The sequence below is a fragment of the Mus pahari genome, chromosome 15, assembly GCF_900095145.1.
Source record: "Mus pahari chromosome 15, PAHARI_EIJ_v1.1, whole genome shotgun sequence".
NCBI classification, from domain to species: Eukaryota; Metazoa; Chordata; class Mammalia; order Rodentia; family Muridae; genus Mus; species Mus pahari.
In genome coordinates, this window is record NC_034604.1 from 17,637,820 (window position 1) to 17,653,363 (window position 15,544).

Sequence of the window (15,544 nt, forward strand, 5' to 3'; positions counted from 1 at the left end):
TACCCAAGGAACTGAAGGGGTCTGCAACCCTATAGGTGAAACAATAATATGAACTAATAAGTACCCCCAGAGCTCGTGTCTCTAGCTGCATATATAGCAGAAGATGGCCTAGTCAGCCATCGTATGGGAAAAGATGCCCCTTGGTCTTGCAAACTCTATATGCCCCATACAGGGGAATGCCAGGGCCAAGAAGTAGGAGTGGGTGGGCAGGGGAACAGGGTGGGGGGAGGGTATAGGGGACATTCGGAATAGCATTTGAAATGTAAATGAAGAAAATATCTAGTAAAATAAGTTAAAAAAAAAGAAAACTGAAAAAAAAAGAAAAAATGTGGTTCAATTAGACAATGATATACTATTTGGCTATTAAAAACTAGGATGTCATGAACTTTGCAGGTAAATGGATAGACATAGAAAATATCATCCCAAGTGAGGTAACTCAGACCCAAAATGACATGCATGATATGTACTCTCTGATAACTGGGCATTAGCTAAAAAGTTCAGAATACCCATGATACAACTCACAGACCTTATGAAGCTTAACAAGAGGGAAGTTCCAAGTGGGGCTACTTCAATCCCACTTAGAAGGGAGAGGAAAATAATCATGGAAGGCAGATGGATGGAGGGACCTGGGTGGGAGAGGGAACTGGAAGGAGAAATAGGGGGCAGGATCAGGTATGGGGGTGGGAGACAGGAAAGAAGCCCAGAGGGCCAGGAGAATGAATGGAAATATGCAGCAGCGTGAGGGTGGTTATGAGGGGAAACTCTAGAAAGTTCCAGAGACCTAGGATACGAGAGGCTCCCAGAACTCAGTGGGGATGACTTTAGCCAAAATGCCCAACAGTGGGGAGATGTAGCCTGAAGAGAACAGCCCCAATAGATAGACATGGACTCCAGTTGAGGCACGGGCTACCTTCCCATCTTCAAAATTTTTGACCCAGAATTGATCCTGTCTAAAGTAAATGCAGGGACACAAATGGAGCACAGATTGAAGGGAAGGCCATCTAGTGACTGGACCAATGTGGGATCCATCCCATGTGCAGCCACTAAACCCTGGCACTACTACTGATACCATGCTGTGCTTGCAGACAGGAGCCTAGCTTGGCTGTCCTCTGAGAGCCTCTACCAGCAGTTGGCTGAGACAGATGCAGATTGGCTGTCCTCTGAGAGCATCTACCAGCAGTTGGCTGAGACAGATGCAGATACTCACAGCTCAGCTTTGGACTTGGTCGGGGACCCCTATGGAAGAGTTAGGGAAAGGACTGAAAGAGCTGAAGGGAATTGCAACCCCATAGGAAGAACAACATTATCAACTAGCCAGGACCCCTCAGAGCTCCCAGAGACTAAGCCACCAACCAAAGAGCATACATGGGCTGGTCTGTGGCCCCAGCTACATATGTAGCCTTGTCTGGACTCAGTGGGAGTCCTGTAGAATCTTCATTCCCCAGGGAAGGGGATGCTGGTGGGGTTAGGTAGGGGTGGGTACATGTAGAAAATTCTCTCAGAGGTAAAGGGAAGTGGGATGGGGTGAAGAACTCGGGTAGGAGGAAACAGGAGGGGGGAATATTTGGAATGTAAATAAATAAAATAATTTAATAAAAATTAAAATAAAAAGTCAATACCTTTTTCTTATCAGAAAGAGAAAAATTGAGTGACAGCAGTCTGTCATATCCGTTGAAGTAAGCCTCTTTCTCCTTTAAGAACATAAGCTGTGTGCTTTGATACTCTTTGGCTAAACGCAGGTTTTCTTCCAGTAAATCATCTTGACATTGCTAGAAGAAAAAAACGTATTAATATATATATGTGCATTTGTACATGTACACACAGACACATATAAGTTAAAATCATGCAAATTTGTTTGAATGCTTTTATTTTTAAAATACTCAAAATATTCTAACACATAATGTATAAATAAACAAATTAGTGGAAAATGTGTGCTTTGACACCAACAAGCTCCTTAGTTGTACTCACTTTGGATGCAGGGATTTAGCTTGCTTTATTTATTTGTTTGTTTTTGAATAATGATGCACGATTTCTCTGAGTGCACCTACCTTTTACGACGGACTTCTCTCTCCGTCAACCCAGTGACCAAGCTGCCCTAGGAGACTCCACTCCTCACCCCTACAGCTTCTTTCCTGTTCCCCACCCAGGTTCCTATGCTCAAATGGGTGGAAAACACTTCTGTCTACAGGATTTGGGTGTTGACACTCAGAAAACATTCTCAGAAACAGAGAAGAGGAGTGGGAATAGCTCCCTTTGTAAAGTGTTTGTCATGTAAACGGGAGGACTGTCCCATCTTCAGGACCTACCTTAAGAGCCAAGCTCTGTGGTAAACAGCTATGATCTCAGCACTGAGGAGGCCGAGGTGGGAGGATCTCGGGCTTCCAGTCTAGACTAATGAGCTGGAAGCCCCCCAGACCCAGTGAGAGATCCATTTCATGGAGCAAATATATGGCTCCAGAGGAACCACAGCTGTGCTTGTACTCTGACCTCTGCTCATGCACTATGGCATGGGCATTTGCACACACACACACACACACACACACACACACACACACACACACACACACAGAGAGAGAGAGAGAGAGAGAGAGAGAGAGAGAGAGAGAGAGAGAGAGAGAGAGAGAGGTTTGCTCTTAGATGCTTCAGAAACTAAAATTTACTAACAGACTTTAGTATTTTCAAACATGTTAATCTAATCATTCCTTTGGTGTGAACCTATTCTGAATTAACAACACTTGATCTAATATACAATTCACCTGGCTGAAAATGTTTTGAGACCCATAAAGAGATTAACCATGGTGATTAAACTACTAGATATAAAAATAACTAGTGTAAAGTAATTAAAGCATTCCTGTGTGAAAGGCACTCTCTTATCAAACCTTTGGTGTTGCTGTTAGAAATCATAGATGGTATGAGAATCTGAACAGGAAAATGTAATTCAGCAGAAAATTGCCTGTACAAATATTTCTGTATTTATATACCTAAAGATTTATTAAGGCCAGCAGACATATTTCTCATGGATTCCTGATCTCCCTATTGAACAGGAATGATAAACACTGTCACGGGTGTTCTTCAGGAAGCCAAAATGATGAACTGAGATACATCTCACATGCCCTTGTCTTAATTCTGGTGTGATTATTCAAAATATTGGGATATTGCATCTTATAAACTGATCTATGTTCACATGGAATTATATTTCCTTAGGAGGACAAGGTTTGTGAATATTTTCATTTGTTGGAGTCACTTTTTAAATGATGACTGTCATACATTTTGATACCTAAACATTCACTAGGATCTCTCAGTTTGTTGGATTGAAAACCTGATAAATGTACTACTGCTGTCAAAATAAGGTCACTTAAGCTTTTTGTTTGTTTATTCAGTCTGAATCACTGAATATGAAATTTTTGTATGTGTGCATTCAGTTAAATGCATGTGACTACATGTTTGTGTAGATCAGAGGACGTCCTTGAGTGTGAACTCTGTGGATTCACATTGGCTTGTAACATTAACTCATTCATTCATTCATTCATTCATTCATTTTCTCATTCAGTTATTTATTTAAGACATTTTATTTAGTTACTCAGACTTGATAGTATGTCATAAGAATTTTGTGGTATTGTGGGAAAAAATTTATTAACAAATTTCATAAATACATAATTAGACTGTTGTATTCCAGGTGTTTTTTTACTTTGGTTTACATATATATCGAATTTATTCAAAATAGTATATTTCAATATTATACTTGTCATTTATTTGGTTCTCATTATTAAGAATGATTGAAATGATTAACATTGGGAGTGAGTCCTGATAAAGAGGAGATTCATGAATGCCTGCTAATCACTTTCATAATTTAATAAGTAAACATTTAGTGTCATATGATATCTAAAATCATTTGTTAATCTTTGATGATTAGGAGATATGACAGTTTCTTCTCCTAGTACTGTATTAGGAAATTAAATATACCAATGAGGAGCTGAATAGAAGCTACTTTGTAAGTTTCATGAGTGCTGCGACTAGTAACTTGTTCAGACAAAAGGTGTTTCTCAGAATAGCTGATGCAACTAGGTATAGGTATATGATAAATAAACGAATGGACAAATGCAAGAATCCATAGGTGAAATATTAGTGGATTGCTAGTCAGATGGGTGGGTGAATTAATTGATGGATGAATGGATATATGAATAAATGGATAGAAGATGAAGGAATGAATGAATGGAAGAATGAATGTATAGGAGACAAATGAAAAATTAACATAATACCAATTAGACATGGCCTATATTTTCCATATTAGAACCACATATTTTATTTGTCAACACCTGCATGATAGCCTTTGTGACACTACAAGCTACTATAATGGTAAAGATTCACTTATACTATTTTCCACTCTATAGGAGTGAAAAAAACTATTCAGTACGGCAGGATACGGCACAATCAGGTTTTACACTTCAGATTTTTTTCAGGGATATATGCATTGCCTGGCTTTAGCTGCTGTTATTTAGAACTTTGGGTTTTTTAAAACTGTTGAAGTTATATATAGCTTTTGTTGTCGGGGGAATTGCTTGCTAGGCTTGTGGTACTCAAAGTATTCCCACAGAAAAACACTTTGCTCCTCCACTCATAGAAATCCTGTAAAACGAAGACAAATCAAAACTCCAAATTATCGAAACAGCCTTATTTTGTTTCTCATTGAGTTTTCCTTACTCTTTAAACTGTGGATTTGATATTGGACTTTGTCTTCATTTTCAGTTTAATTTTCTCACGATTTCCTCTTTTCATTCCTTTCCTGTAGGATAAGTGAGTATAGGGCATGACACTGGGAGAAGAAGTATGGACCTTCTGGACCAACCTGTGAATGACATTTCACCTCTCCTGCTGACAGTTATACACAAAGCTGGACTAAACTGAACATATGCATTGATTCATGAATTCCATACACAATAAAGAAGAGTCCAACAATTACTTCAGTGAGAAAATATCCTACCCAGCATGCTCAAATTTTACTCTAACCAGATGTGTGATACAATAAGAAAATAAAAATTCAGATAGGACGATGGAAACATAGTGTAGCATCTAACTTTCCAGTGCTTATTAGAAAGGTGGAGTGTCCTAACAAGGCTGTGTTTACTGAATTTTCCCTCTGAGCAACTGTATGAGATGTTATTATTCTTGCTTTATAGAAAAGGGACTCAAAACAATGAGACATTAAATAGGGAAATTCATTTTGTAAAATGGCCCTAAAAATATTTTTAGCCAAACACGCTTTTAAAAAAAATCTTGCCATTCCATATATAGGTCAAGTCTATTTGTTCCTTTCATAGTTGCTTAATATATTTGTGGTTTGTCCAGCCAGTCAAATATTGTAGAAATAATGCTGAGACTTTTCAACTAGTTCATAGATAACATAGTTGGGTATGTACAACTTCTGTTTGGCCTTCTCATTGGGGACATTTGGTCTTGCAGTGACGACTGTTTTGTAAGAGATCTAGATCACAGAGGGAGACTATATGTCAGTGGGTCAATGAAGAGTATTGACATCAGCTATCAGTTAATGAGATATCTAGAGATAGATCCAGAGCCCAGTGTCTAAAGTTTTAGACACCATGTAGCTGATGGTCTCGAATTGAGATACAGAGACAATTCGCTCCTCTTACATCCTATCCAATTGTGTGTCATAGAGCCATGAACATCATAAGTGGCCACATTACACAATGAAGTTTTGAGTACTGTTATGGCCAGAACAACCAAAGCACCAATGTCTTGTGCAACACTGCAAAGCTTTTAAGTAGAGTCCAGACCTTTGATCAGGACATACTGGCAGTGGATCACATACCAACAAGTGCTATGTACCACTGTATACGCCAGCACCCTTACAAACGTTGCAGCATTGTCTTCACAAAACCTAATGATGTCCAACAGTGGAGATAAATCACTAAGCTCCCTTCTGCTCAGTCCACATTTGCCCTGTAATCTGCCGCACTCGAGGTTTCTTACCACAGGTAAAGTAGGCCACTGAGAGAAAGAGAACTTTGGCCCCTGAGAAGTTGTGCTTCACTATAATTCACCCTGAGCTTGTTGGGTATATATAATCCCTTGTTTTGTGATATTTTATTTACAACGTTATATAGCCCATGCTTTGATTAGGAATGACATATTCACTGGTTAAGTCCAAGATCATGAGCTTTCCAACCAGAAGACTGAAAAATTTGAGATAATGGTTGAATGCAGCAGTGAAATTATACCATAGAGGCCAATAAAAGTCAAACTCTGGAGATAGCCTCAGTTCCCAAAGAATGTACTTTAAAGATGGACTAGACATGAAGGAGATGATAAAAGAAACATGTGACTCAAGACTAGAAAATGGCTTTGGTGAAAAGATTTGCATTGTAAGCATACATGTAGAAAACCGACGAGTTTGCCTTAAACGATATTATAAAATAAATCATGTTGTCATGTGTTATCCATGTCCTCAACGTTGCTTAATATAGGTACTCAGATCTGGCTCTCTGGGCAAAGGGGCCAGGTTCTATCAGTATTTACTCTAACAGAGTTGTCATATCCTGACCCACTTCTAATTCAAAATCTCCTGTTGATATAATTATTAATTATCTGTTGCTGCCTCTTCTGATCTTTCCTGATGATGTATCTGTCATTTGATTCTTGGTTACTAAGTTTGCTTCTGACTGCTCCTTCCTTCCCCCATGCACTCGAATGGAAGCAACTGCTATGTGCACAAAGACCACACCCTGCCAATTTTAACCCCGCATCTGTGAAGAATAGAATCTCCTTAGAAAACACCAGAACATTAAAGTTGTATTGTTAGTATTTGTTGACAAATTTTTACTCCCTCATGCTTACTAGCTTTTTCTCTTATCTATTTGTTCATCCATCTGCTTGTTCTACAAACCTTTACTAAGTTGATTCTATGGTCCCAGCTCTGTGGCTAATCTAGGGATTAAAAAAGATTACGGTATGATAGCACTCAGTAGGGGCTCCAGGCTAGGATGAGAAGAGCAGAAGAGCAAACCAGTCTAGGAGATGTATAGTGGGCCTAGGATCAAAGTCACTCTGCTACATGGACTGCCATACACTTGAGCAAATTTGAGAATCAAGGGAAACGTTTTCTTGGCCCCTTTAGGGTTTTTAGGGTATTGCTATATAACTTGTGAATTAGATTCACATAGATATGTCGCATGTTCTGCAGTCCATTGGTATTTAAGGTATTACTGATGGCACAAGCAATGAAAGACACCCACGCAGCCCCTCCCCCACCCCACCCCACTGGTGGATACTGGTGTAACTCAGGATCAGCTGCAAGTACTGAAGTTTTAAGAGTTGTGGCACCACAGAAGCCAGGTCACTACATAGTCTGATCTAGTTTTGATATGAACACTTTCCTCGGGATCATGTGTTGAAGACTTGGTTCTCTAATAGGTAGAGCTAGTTGAGGCATAGGTAGAGGAAGCAGGTCATGGGGACATGAGTTTCCTAGATGTCTTGTGTCCCAGACATTTGTTGCTGTTTTCTGACTGGTAGGAGGTAAGTACTTTTCCTCCTCTATGTATTGCCACCATGTTGCTCTGCCTCACTGCAGTCTAGAAGCAATAGAAATAGGCTAAATATGGATTGAGGTTTCTGAATCTGGGAGCCAAAAATAGTCTTTCCTTCTTTAAGCTATTTCTCTTTTGGTGATTGTCAGTGTAATAGAGAAGTGACTAAACACTATCAATTACGTACCACCTAATCTGCATCTGCATGGCTCTCCAGACTTTTTGGAACTAGGTTGGTGATTTTTATACCGGAGAACTTTGGGTAAATGGGGTTTTTGAGTTTGGAAGTGCATAAATGTGCATTTGATTCACATATGCACATATGCATGTGTTCATAAGTGTGTACATGGATGAGAATAACAATTTCAGATATGTTTCTTAGGTATCATCTACCTTCTTTGCTTTTTAGTTCTCTGTGACCTAGGGCTCACCAAGCAAAGTAGGCTGGGTGGCCAGCAAGCCCCAAGGGATCTGCCTGTCTTCTCCTCCTCCCTAGAACTGGGATTACAGTAATGTTGGCTTTTTAAAATGTGGGTTCTGGGGATTGAAGTCAAGTCTTAATGCTTATGAGGCAAGCCTTTCATTGACTGGGCCATCAACCCAGTCTTTTAGTGACATTTTGATGTCACTGAAGTAAACGTAATGGCTAAGACTGATTTCCTAGGATGTGCAGATATAGGCTTCTGAGTAAACGAGTCTGAGGACTGGGTCTCCAGCTCGCTATGAGTACTCACCTCAGAAGTGCTCTTTTTGATGAACATACATTAGGCTACAGTCATAGCATCCTGGAAATGCTCAACTTCACCAATGCACATGCACAGTATGTTCAAAAACATATACCAATTCTCCAACAGTACAGCGGAGATGGACTGTATAGGCTTTATTAGATGCATCACCTACTGTGTGCACAGAGGCATTATTGCATAGCTACCCCCTTAAAAATCTATATGCCAATTACTACAGAAAGCAGTTCTCCCCAGTGTTCCAGAGGAGCAAGCCTGTAAGAGTGATATGTGTCGATACCCTGAAGCCTCAGAGGAGTAAATAACTGTTTTAACTCTCCCAGGACCAACTTCCTTGTCTGTGCTGCCATGGCAACCAGTCTCTTGTCCAACTTGAGTTCTGTAATAATTAGTCTTAAAAGAACATTCTTGATTTGTAAGTGAACAAATCAGCCCTCTGCATCAAGGTTGTTGTATGCCTCAAAGTCTGCACATGATGGGTTTTGACAATATGCTCTATATTCAATCATTAATTAAAAAGATACAACAAACACTTAGTGGGCAAGCGATATACTCAGATGCTGGAAGAGACACTGCTGGGGGGAAGCTTGTATTAAGAGCTGGCCAGGCAGAGCTCTCCCCGCCAGACTTCAAGGTCAGGGTTTCTGTAACTATGCTAGTCCAGCACTCAAAGGGAACTCCTCATCCTAACTCCCCAAATAGGTTACATTGTCGATGATTTCCTGTTTTGATTTATTAAACATTTCTAATGATCATTATCACATTGCCTCTTGCAACTGATACGTGACTTGGAATTTCTGACTGTTTCACATTAATTATATCTGTTCCTTGTCTTTCCATTTCTTTTCATTGTATGTGTCTGACCGGGGACTATAAATATCACATGGAAAAATACAGTTTTAGAGTAGGAGAGTTCCCTCAGATAAGGAGTTCGAGCCATTCACAGAGATAGTATCATTAGAACAGGCTATGTGTTAGAGGCAGAATGTACAGACGTACAGAGTAGTTCTATGACAGACCAGTTCTGGACAAAGTGAGGAGCAAACATTGAGGAAAGGGTCAGCTTTTAAATGGATTTCCAAATATAGTCCACAAATTGGAGTCTGCGCATGTTCTCAACAGGAAACCTCAGTCCAGAAATAGAGACTTTTAATAAACCCTCAGAAGCACTCAGTTAATGTGGGTATGTGTTCAAAATGAAAGGAACGTTTTTCCTCTATAGGGACATTTAAGAACACATACAAGAGTGTCCCTCATACTATGTGTTTGCTGTGAGACAGTCTCGTGTATCCCAGGCTGGCTTTGAACTCGCCATGGAGTGAAGGATGAAGTGCAGCTTTTGATCCCCACCTCCCAAGTGCTGGGATTAAAGTTGTGGAGCATCGTGGCTAGTTTTGCACAGTGCTGTGGATTCAACTTGGGTTTTTCTGCATGTTAAACATAAGTTCTACCAGCTGAACCATGCACCCAGTTTAAGTTAAGCATTAAATTTCTACTTGATCAGATTTTCTTTTGTACTAGATATTCCTTCAGAGCAGAGGGTTTCAGCCTTCCTAAAGTTGCAGCCCTTTAATACACAGCTCCTTATATTGTGACAACCCACAGCCATAAAATTATTTCATTGCTACTATACAACTGCACACACTACTGTTAGAAATCCTGATTTAGATTTTTTTTTCAGTTGGCTTTAGGTGACCCGTGGGAAAGGGTCATTTGGCCCCCAAACAGGTTGTGGGGGGGGTGACCCACAGGTTGAGAACCATATCTTTAGGTATTCCAACTAGCTGATTACAGAAACAAACAGGGAACAGACATGAACAGCAAGAGGGAAGCAGCGTCACCTAATCAGTCGTATTCCTGATGAAATACTCCAACTTAATGACCTAAATAAAGCACGTGCCATCTCAGAAACAGTTCTGAAATAGTAACTGATCATGGCAGTATTAATTTCGCTAACGTATTTGTTATTCATCTTTAAATTTTAACCCAAGTATTTTTGTTCTTAAGGATGTTTTCCTGTGGTGTGATTTAAAATTATGAAACAGAGACACAGCATCCTTTCCCTGTAAAGTATGTTCATGCGTTATTTCAATTTAATTATACCTCAATTTATTTATATACTAAAGCTGTTTTTTTTTTTTTTTTTTTTTTATTGTGTCAATCTTTAGTGTGGATCCAACAGCCATTTCCTCTTCCAGAGAAAGTCCTGCTTAGGATGGCTTGAGATTTAGAAGGGTTTCCTGTTTACGCACATTTTAATGATGTACGTTTCTACTTCACTGGTGGCAAAGACTGATCAGTCATGGAAAGGTCACTTAACACTAAATAGACCCTTTCTTTATGTAATTACAAAGAATAATATCTTTGTGCTGATGGCACTGCACACTGAGTGGGTGATGCAGAGAATTAATGTGCTGCCTTGTTGGCCCATGGGATGCACATTCTGATACAATAACCACAACTTATTCTAATTACGCTGCTTTAAAAGGTCATCAGCAGAAAAGAGTTAAGGAATAGAGGAGCAGTGCACCACATAAATGCACACTAAGAGGCGACCTCATACCTCCATTACAAACTAGAGAGGAGTTAATCTAAAAGGAGGAGGAGGAGGAAGCAGATGTGTGTGTGCAGAAATTGCTGACAAAATTCAAAGATTCAATTTCTTTTTTTTTTTTTGCCATATGTATTGATAAGGTTTGATAATCTAGCCTCTTGGTATATTCAAGGCTTAATTTTGAACTTTTTCATAGTCATGTCCATGTTCATATTATGACAGATTAAAAAGAAATTTCCTTTCTTCGAAAATAACACATGCCAATTAGATGTCACACATAACCACAAAGTGGTACATCACACAACCACTGTCATTTCTACCTTCAGGTTAGCTTTACACATGATGTAGTTCCTTCAGAAATAAGATTTGACAACAGCAAACAACAACAACAAAACCCCCAATCTTCTTACACTTGTGGTGTGGAAATGGAGGACAAGAGGGCCAGTTTCTTGTCTTAGATCATACATGAATAATACCAAATCCAGATGAGCGACCGATATAGTTTGTATCCAACACCCTTTCCTGGCTTCAGTCTGTTCCCAGTCTCAGACATGAATCACAGCCTCTCTGAGTCTAAACTGATGGTTTGAATGCTCTTACTTCTGAATACCCCCCAAAATTATAAAAGGTAACCACCCCCAGATAAAGAAAACACTAGATATTCTTTGGAAAAGTTTTTTTGTTTTTTTTTTTTTTAATTTTAGGCATTTCTTCCTGGCTTTTCCAAGTATCATAAAGCACAAAATAGAGGTACCAAACGCAAGATGTTCACAGTCTGATAAAAGTCCCTCATTTATACATTGTCTCTGTTGACAATGTTAGTTCCATGATCCCTCTCATCACAAAGAACCCACACATATCCCTATCAATTTTTGCTCAGTATTTGGGTCACCCCTCAATCCTTCGCATGCATCTCAAGTATAACTAGGATCCAAAACACCTGAAGCACCTCTTATCTTGAGTTGTGTCTACTGTTCAAATGAACTTAATCCCAGGGTAGAGGACAAAGGATCAGTAAACCATAGCTCTGCAGTAAAATCTATACCACTCCTGCTTCTTTTTTTTCTTAGCTATTTTCTTTATTTACATTTCAAATGTTATCCCCTTTCCTGGTTTTTCCTCCAGAAATCCCCTATCCCTTCCCCCTCTCCTCCTGCTCCCCTACCCACCCACTCTACTTCCTGGCCCTGGCATTCCCCTACACTGGGGCATAGAGCCTTCACAGGACCAAGGGCCTCTCCTCCCATTGATGATCAACCAGGCCATCCTCTGCTACATATGTGGCTGGAGCCATGAGCCCCTCCATGTGTATTCTTTGGTGATTTAGTCCCTGGGAGCTCTGGGGGTACTGGTTAGTTCATATTGTTGTTCCTTCTATAGGGCTGCAAGCCCCTTCAGCTCCTTGAGTTCTTTCTGTAGCTCCTTCATTGGGAATGCAGTTCACTGGCACATCAATGTCCAAGTTCACTTACTTATACTTATATTGCACATAGCCTATTTTACACCTACAGTTGCAGTAAAACTGGAGAGATGGAATGGACTCCAAAACTTAAAATAGGTACTTTCAGTCCCTTTCCAGATCTTTTCTAGATATTTAATTACTGTTCCAGTATACTTCACAATGAAGCTGCAATATAGACCTCACGTTCAAGGTCTATTGGAACTGTAGTTAGGTTTGTGTGGGACGGACCACTATTTCAAGGCATTTTTTTTTCTTTTTGACAGTGGCAAATACTAAAAAAGACAGTTACAACCAATCAATAGTAACTTCAACAACGCTCCCTTATAAGTAGTGAAAGTTTTAAAGTACTCTCAAAATGGAATCAATAATTTTGCAGAAAGCTGTCAGACATGCTAAGATAGCATCGACAGTACTGAAGTGTCTCTTGTATCCATGTCTCAGTTTGTTAAGTGTATTTCATAGAAGGCAGGCTAGGGGTCTGCTTAGTTTTTGCTTCTGCAACTTCTATTGTGTGAGTCCAGGATGGACCTTATCTTGCTAAGCTGAATTTTAATTTTTGCAGGTAATCTTCAGAATGGCTAATTAAATGTGATGTTCCTACCACTTTGCATGGCACAGGGGTTGGAGGAAGTGGTGTAGACACGACCTGGAGCAATGACCTTTAAAATGGAGTGCTAACCAGAGAATGAGGGCGAAAAAGGATGACTTCTACACAATTCAGCACATGGGGAAGGGCCGATTATGACTTAAGGAAACATGAATCCAAGCTGCACATCTGCTACATATGAGTGGGGAGGCCTATGTCTAGCCAGTGGACAACGTTCTTAGGTTGGTGGCTCAGACTCTGAGAGCCCAAAGGGTCCAGGTTAGTTGACTCTGTTGGTCTTCCTGTGCAGTTCCTATCCCCTTCAGGCCTGCAATTCTTCCTCATATATATTTTTTATAAGAGTCCTCAAGCCTCAGCCACTGTTTGAGTTCCTGAAAGACTGGAGTGGGGCTATCCCCCAAACTGTTGCCTGTACTTGAGATATGTTCTTCCAGCTGGGCTGCCTTGTCTGGTCTCAGTAGGAGAGGAAGTACCTAACATCTCAGAGACTTGAAGTGTGAGGAGAGGGGGAATACTTGGGGTGGGGCACCTGATCGGGAGGGGGGAGAAGAAGGAAGGGGGGATGGGAGAAGGATTGTGGGAGGAGATGGTGGAGAGGATGACAGTGAGCAGGTTGTAAATCAAATAAATAAAAAATTAAATTAAATTAAACAAAAAAAACCAAACCAAACCAATCAACCAACCAACCAAACAAACAAAAAAAAAATCCCAAAACCTGAACTCCCCCCAAAAGACTTGTAGTGACAGAAAGAAATTATAATGCAGTATTTTGTTGTGTGTAGGCTATTTGATCAGTATTTGCAGTCTCCTCAGATGGTTAAGTGGGCAGATGATGCATTTGAATGCATATAACTTTAACACAAAGTAGTCCAAACCCCAAGCAAAGGGGGCCAAAGCCAATGCCAACATAACGAGTTACCAAATTTATGTCTGTATTCCACTACGGCTTGCTTTTTTCCTCAAATTTGCGACTGTTCAGTTTCTTATCTCCCCACAACATAATATTTTTATTGATTCCTTCAAAATTTCACATATTTCACTCTGATCTCAGTCACTTCCTGGTCAGTCTATGTCCACCCCCACTCCCTGAAACCTTTCTCTAAAAAAGAAGAAAAAAAAAATACCAAGTCCAATTTGTGTTGCCCACATACTTCTTGGATCAAGGTCAACCTCGGAGCGGCCAGGCCCTTAAAGAAAACTGAGTCCTGCACCATCAATTTCAAATGCCTTCACTTCACCATCCCCATCACAGTGTTTTAAGTTTTCTTCATTGGCTTCCTGTCTAGACTGTTTATTTTGGGGAGGGGGGGTTGAGACTGGGGAGGGAGAGGTTGTCACAGAAGCCTCTGTGTCTCTCAGTCTCAATTACGTGTGTCTGCAGTCATCAACACCACGGAAAAAGAAGCACCCGTCCCCTTTACAGTCAGCAGCATCATGGACGGAGGACTACAGGGTTGCTGGCCTCAGCCCAAACCATGGACCTCCCCATGGTCTCCAGTGGCAGCACAGATCACAGACACCCACAGGGCCTCTGCCACAGCAGGGGCCACCGCACCACCATAGGCTGCGGCAGAGGCCACAGACATCTACCTTTTCATTTTCTCCAACAAAATATTTTTACTGACTATCTGGCCATTTCACATCTATTTCCCCATTCCTCGGTCCTCTAAGATCTTGGACCCACCAACCTTCCTCCTTCAGATGCTGTCTCTTCACTCTGCCATATTCCACAATCTGGCTTTCCAGGCTTCCTTCCTTCCTATACTGCCATTTGGAAATGAATGTAGGAAAGAACAAGACCCAGGAAACTTTTAACCTATGTTTTCTTACCAGAGTAAGCTGCAACTGTCTGTTGAGAATCCCGCAGTGGAAGGAGGGCCCTGCGTTGGGGGCTACATGGCTGCCTTGTCTCTGTTCCTGGCCAGATATAATTGATATAATTGTGACAGTGAATGTGTGCGACTGCAAATCTTAACTCTGCCTGAAAGGTTAGAGTCACAGAGACACTTTACAATTCTGTGTCCACTCGAGGAAATATAAATAAGGGTAAATTCATGACAGGTGCGTTCACCTCCTCATACATAGGACTATGATGATAGTATCTCACTTTCAGTCTTCTGAAAAAAACTGAAGAGAAGTGTGGACAGAAAAGAGTACAGCAAGCTGGCCTCTCCATGGGCTAGGACACAAAATGAAACAGTTTTGCATTTAGAACTTAGTTCTGATTGAGAAATAGTCCTTAATGAATGCAGAGTAAATGCTGTGCATGTCGTATGGTGAAGCCCATAAACACACCAAGGGGCAGCTTAGCCCATAAGTGCTTCTCATGTAAGCAGACAAGCCTGAATTAAGTTCTATGGATGTGAATGTTCACTCATGGGAAAAACACAAAACAGAAACCATCTAGCAATGGCTTATACCTTGTAATGACTGAAAGAGTAGATACAGAAGTACAGAAGAATGACTGGGTTTACTGACCAATCATTTTAACTGAATTAGTCACCCAGGCCCAGGTTCAGTAAGTGACTGACAGACAAAACAAAAAAAGAAAAAAGAAGAAGAGGAGGAGGAGGAGAAAGGAAGGAAGGAAGGAAGGAAGGAAGGAAGGAAGGAAGGAAGGAAGGAAGGAAG

The 15,544-nt window shown here is 40.5% G+C and overlaps 1 protein-coding gene across 2 annotated transcripts in view; it reads right to left on the minus strand.

The window, feature by feature from the left end:
- The window catches only part of Ccdc178 (coiled-coil domain containing 178), a 358,443-nt gene that overhangs the window by 107,830 nt on the left and 235,069 nt on the right, over window positions 1-15,544 (minus strand). For both annotated transcript variants that reach the window (XM_021214517.1, XM_021214519.1), the window contains one exon: window positions 1,620-1,769. In XM_021214517.1, coding sequence (XP_021070176.1) covers window positions 1,620-1,769 — 150 coding nt within the window. The remainder of the gene's footprint in view (window positions 1-1,619; window positions 1,770-15,544) is intronic.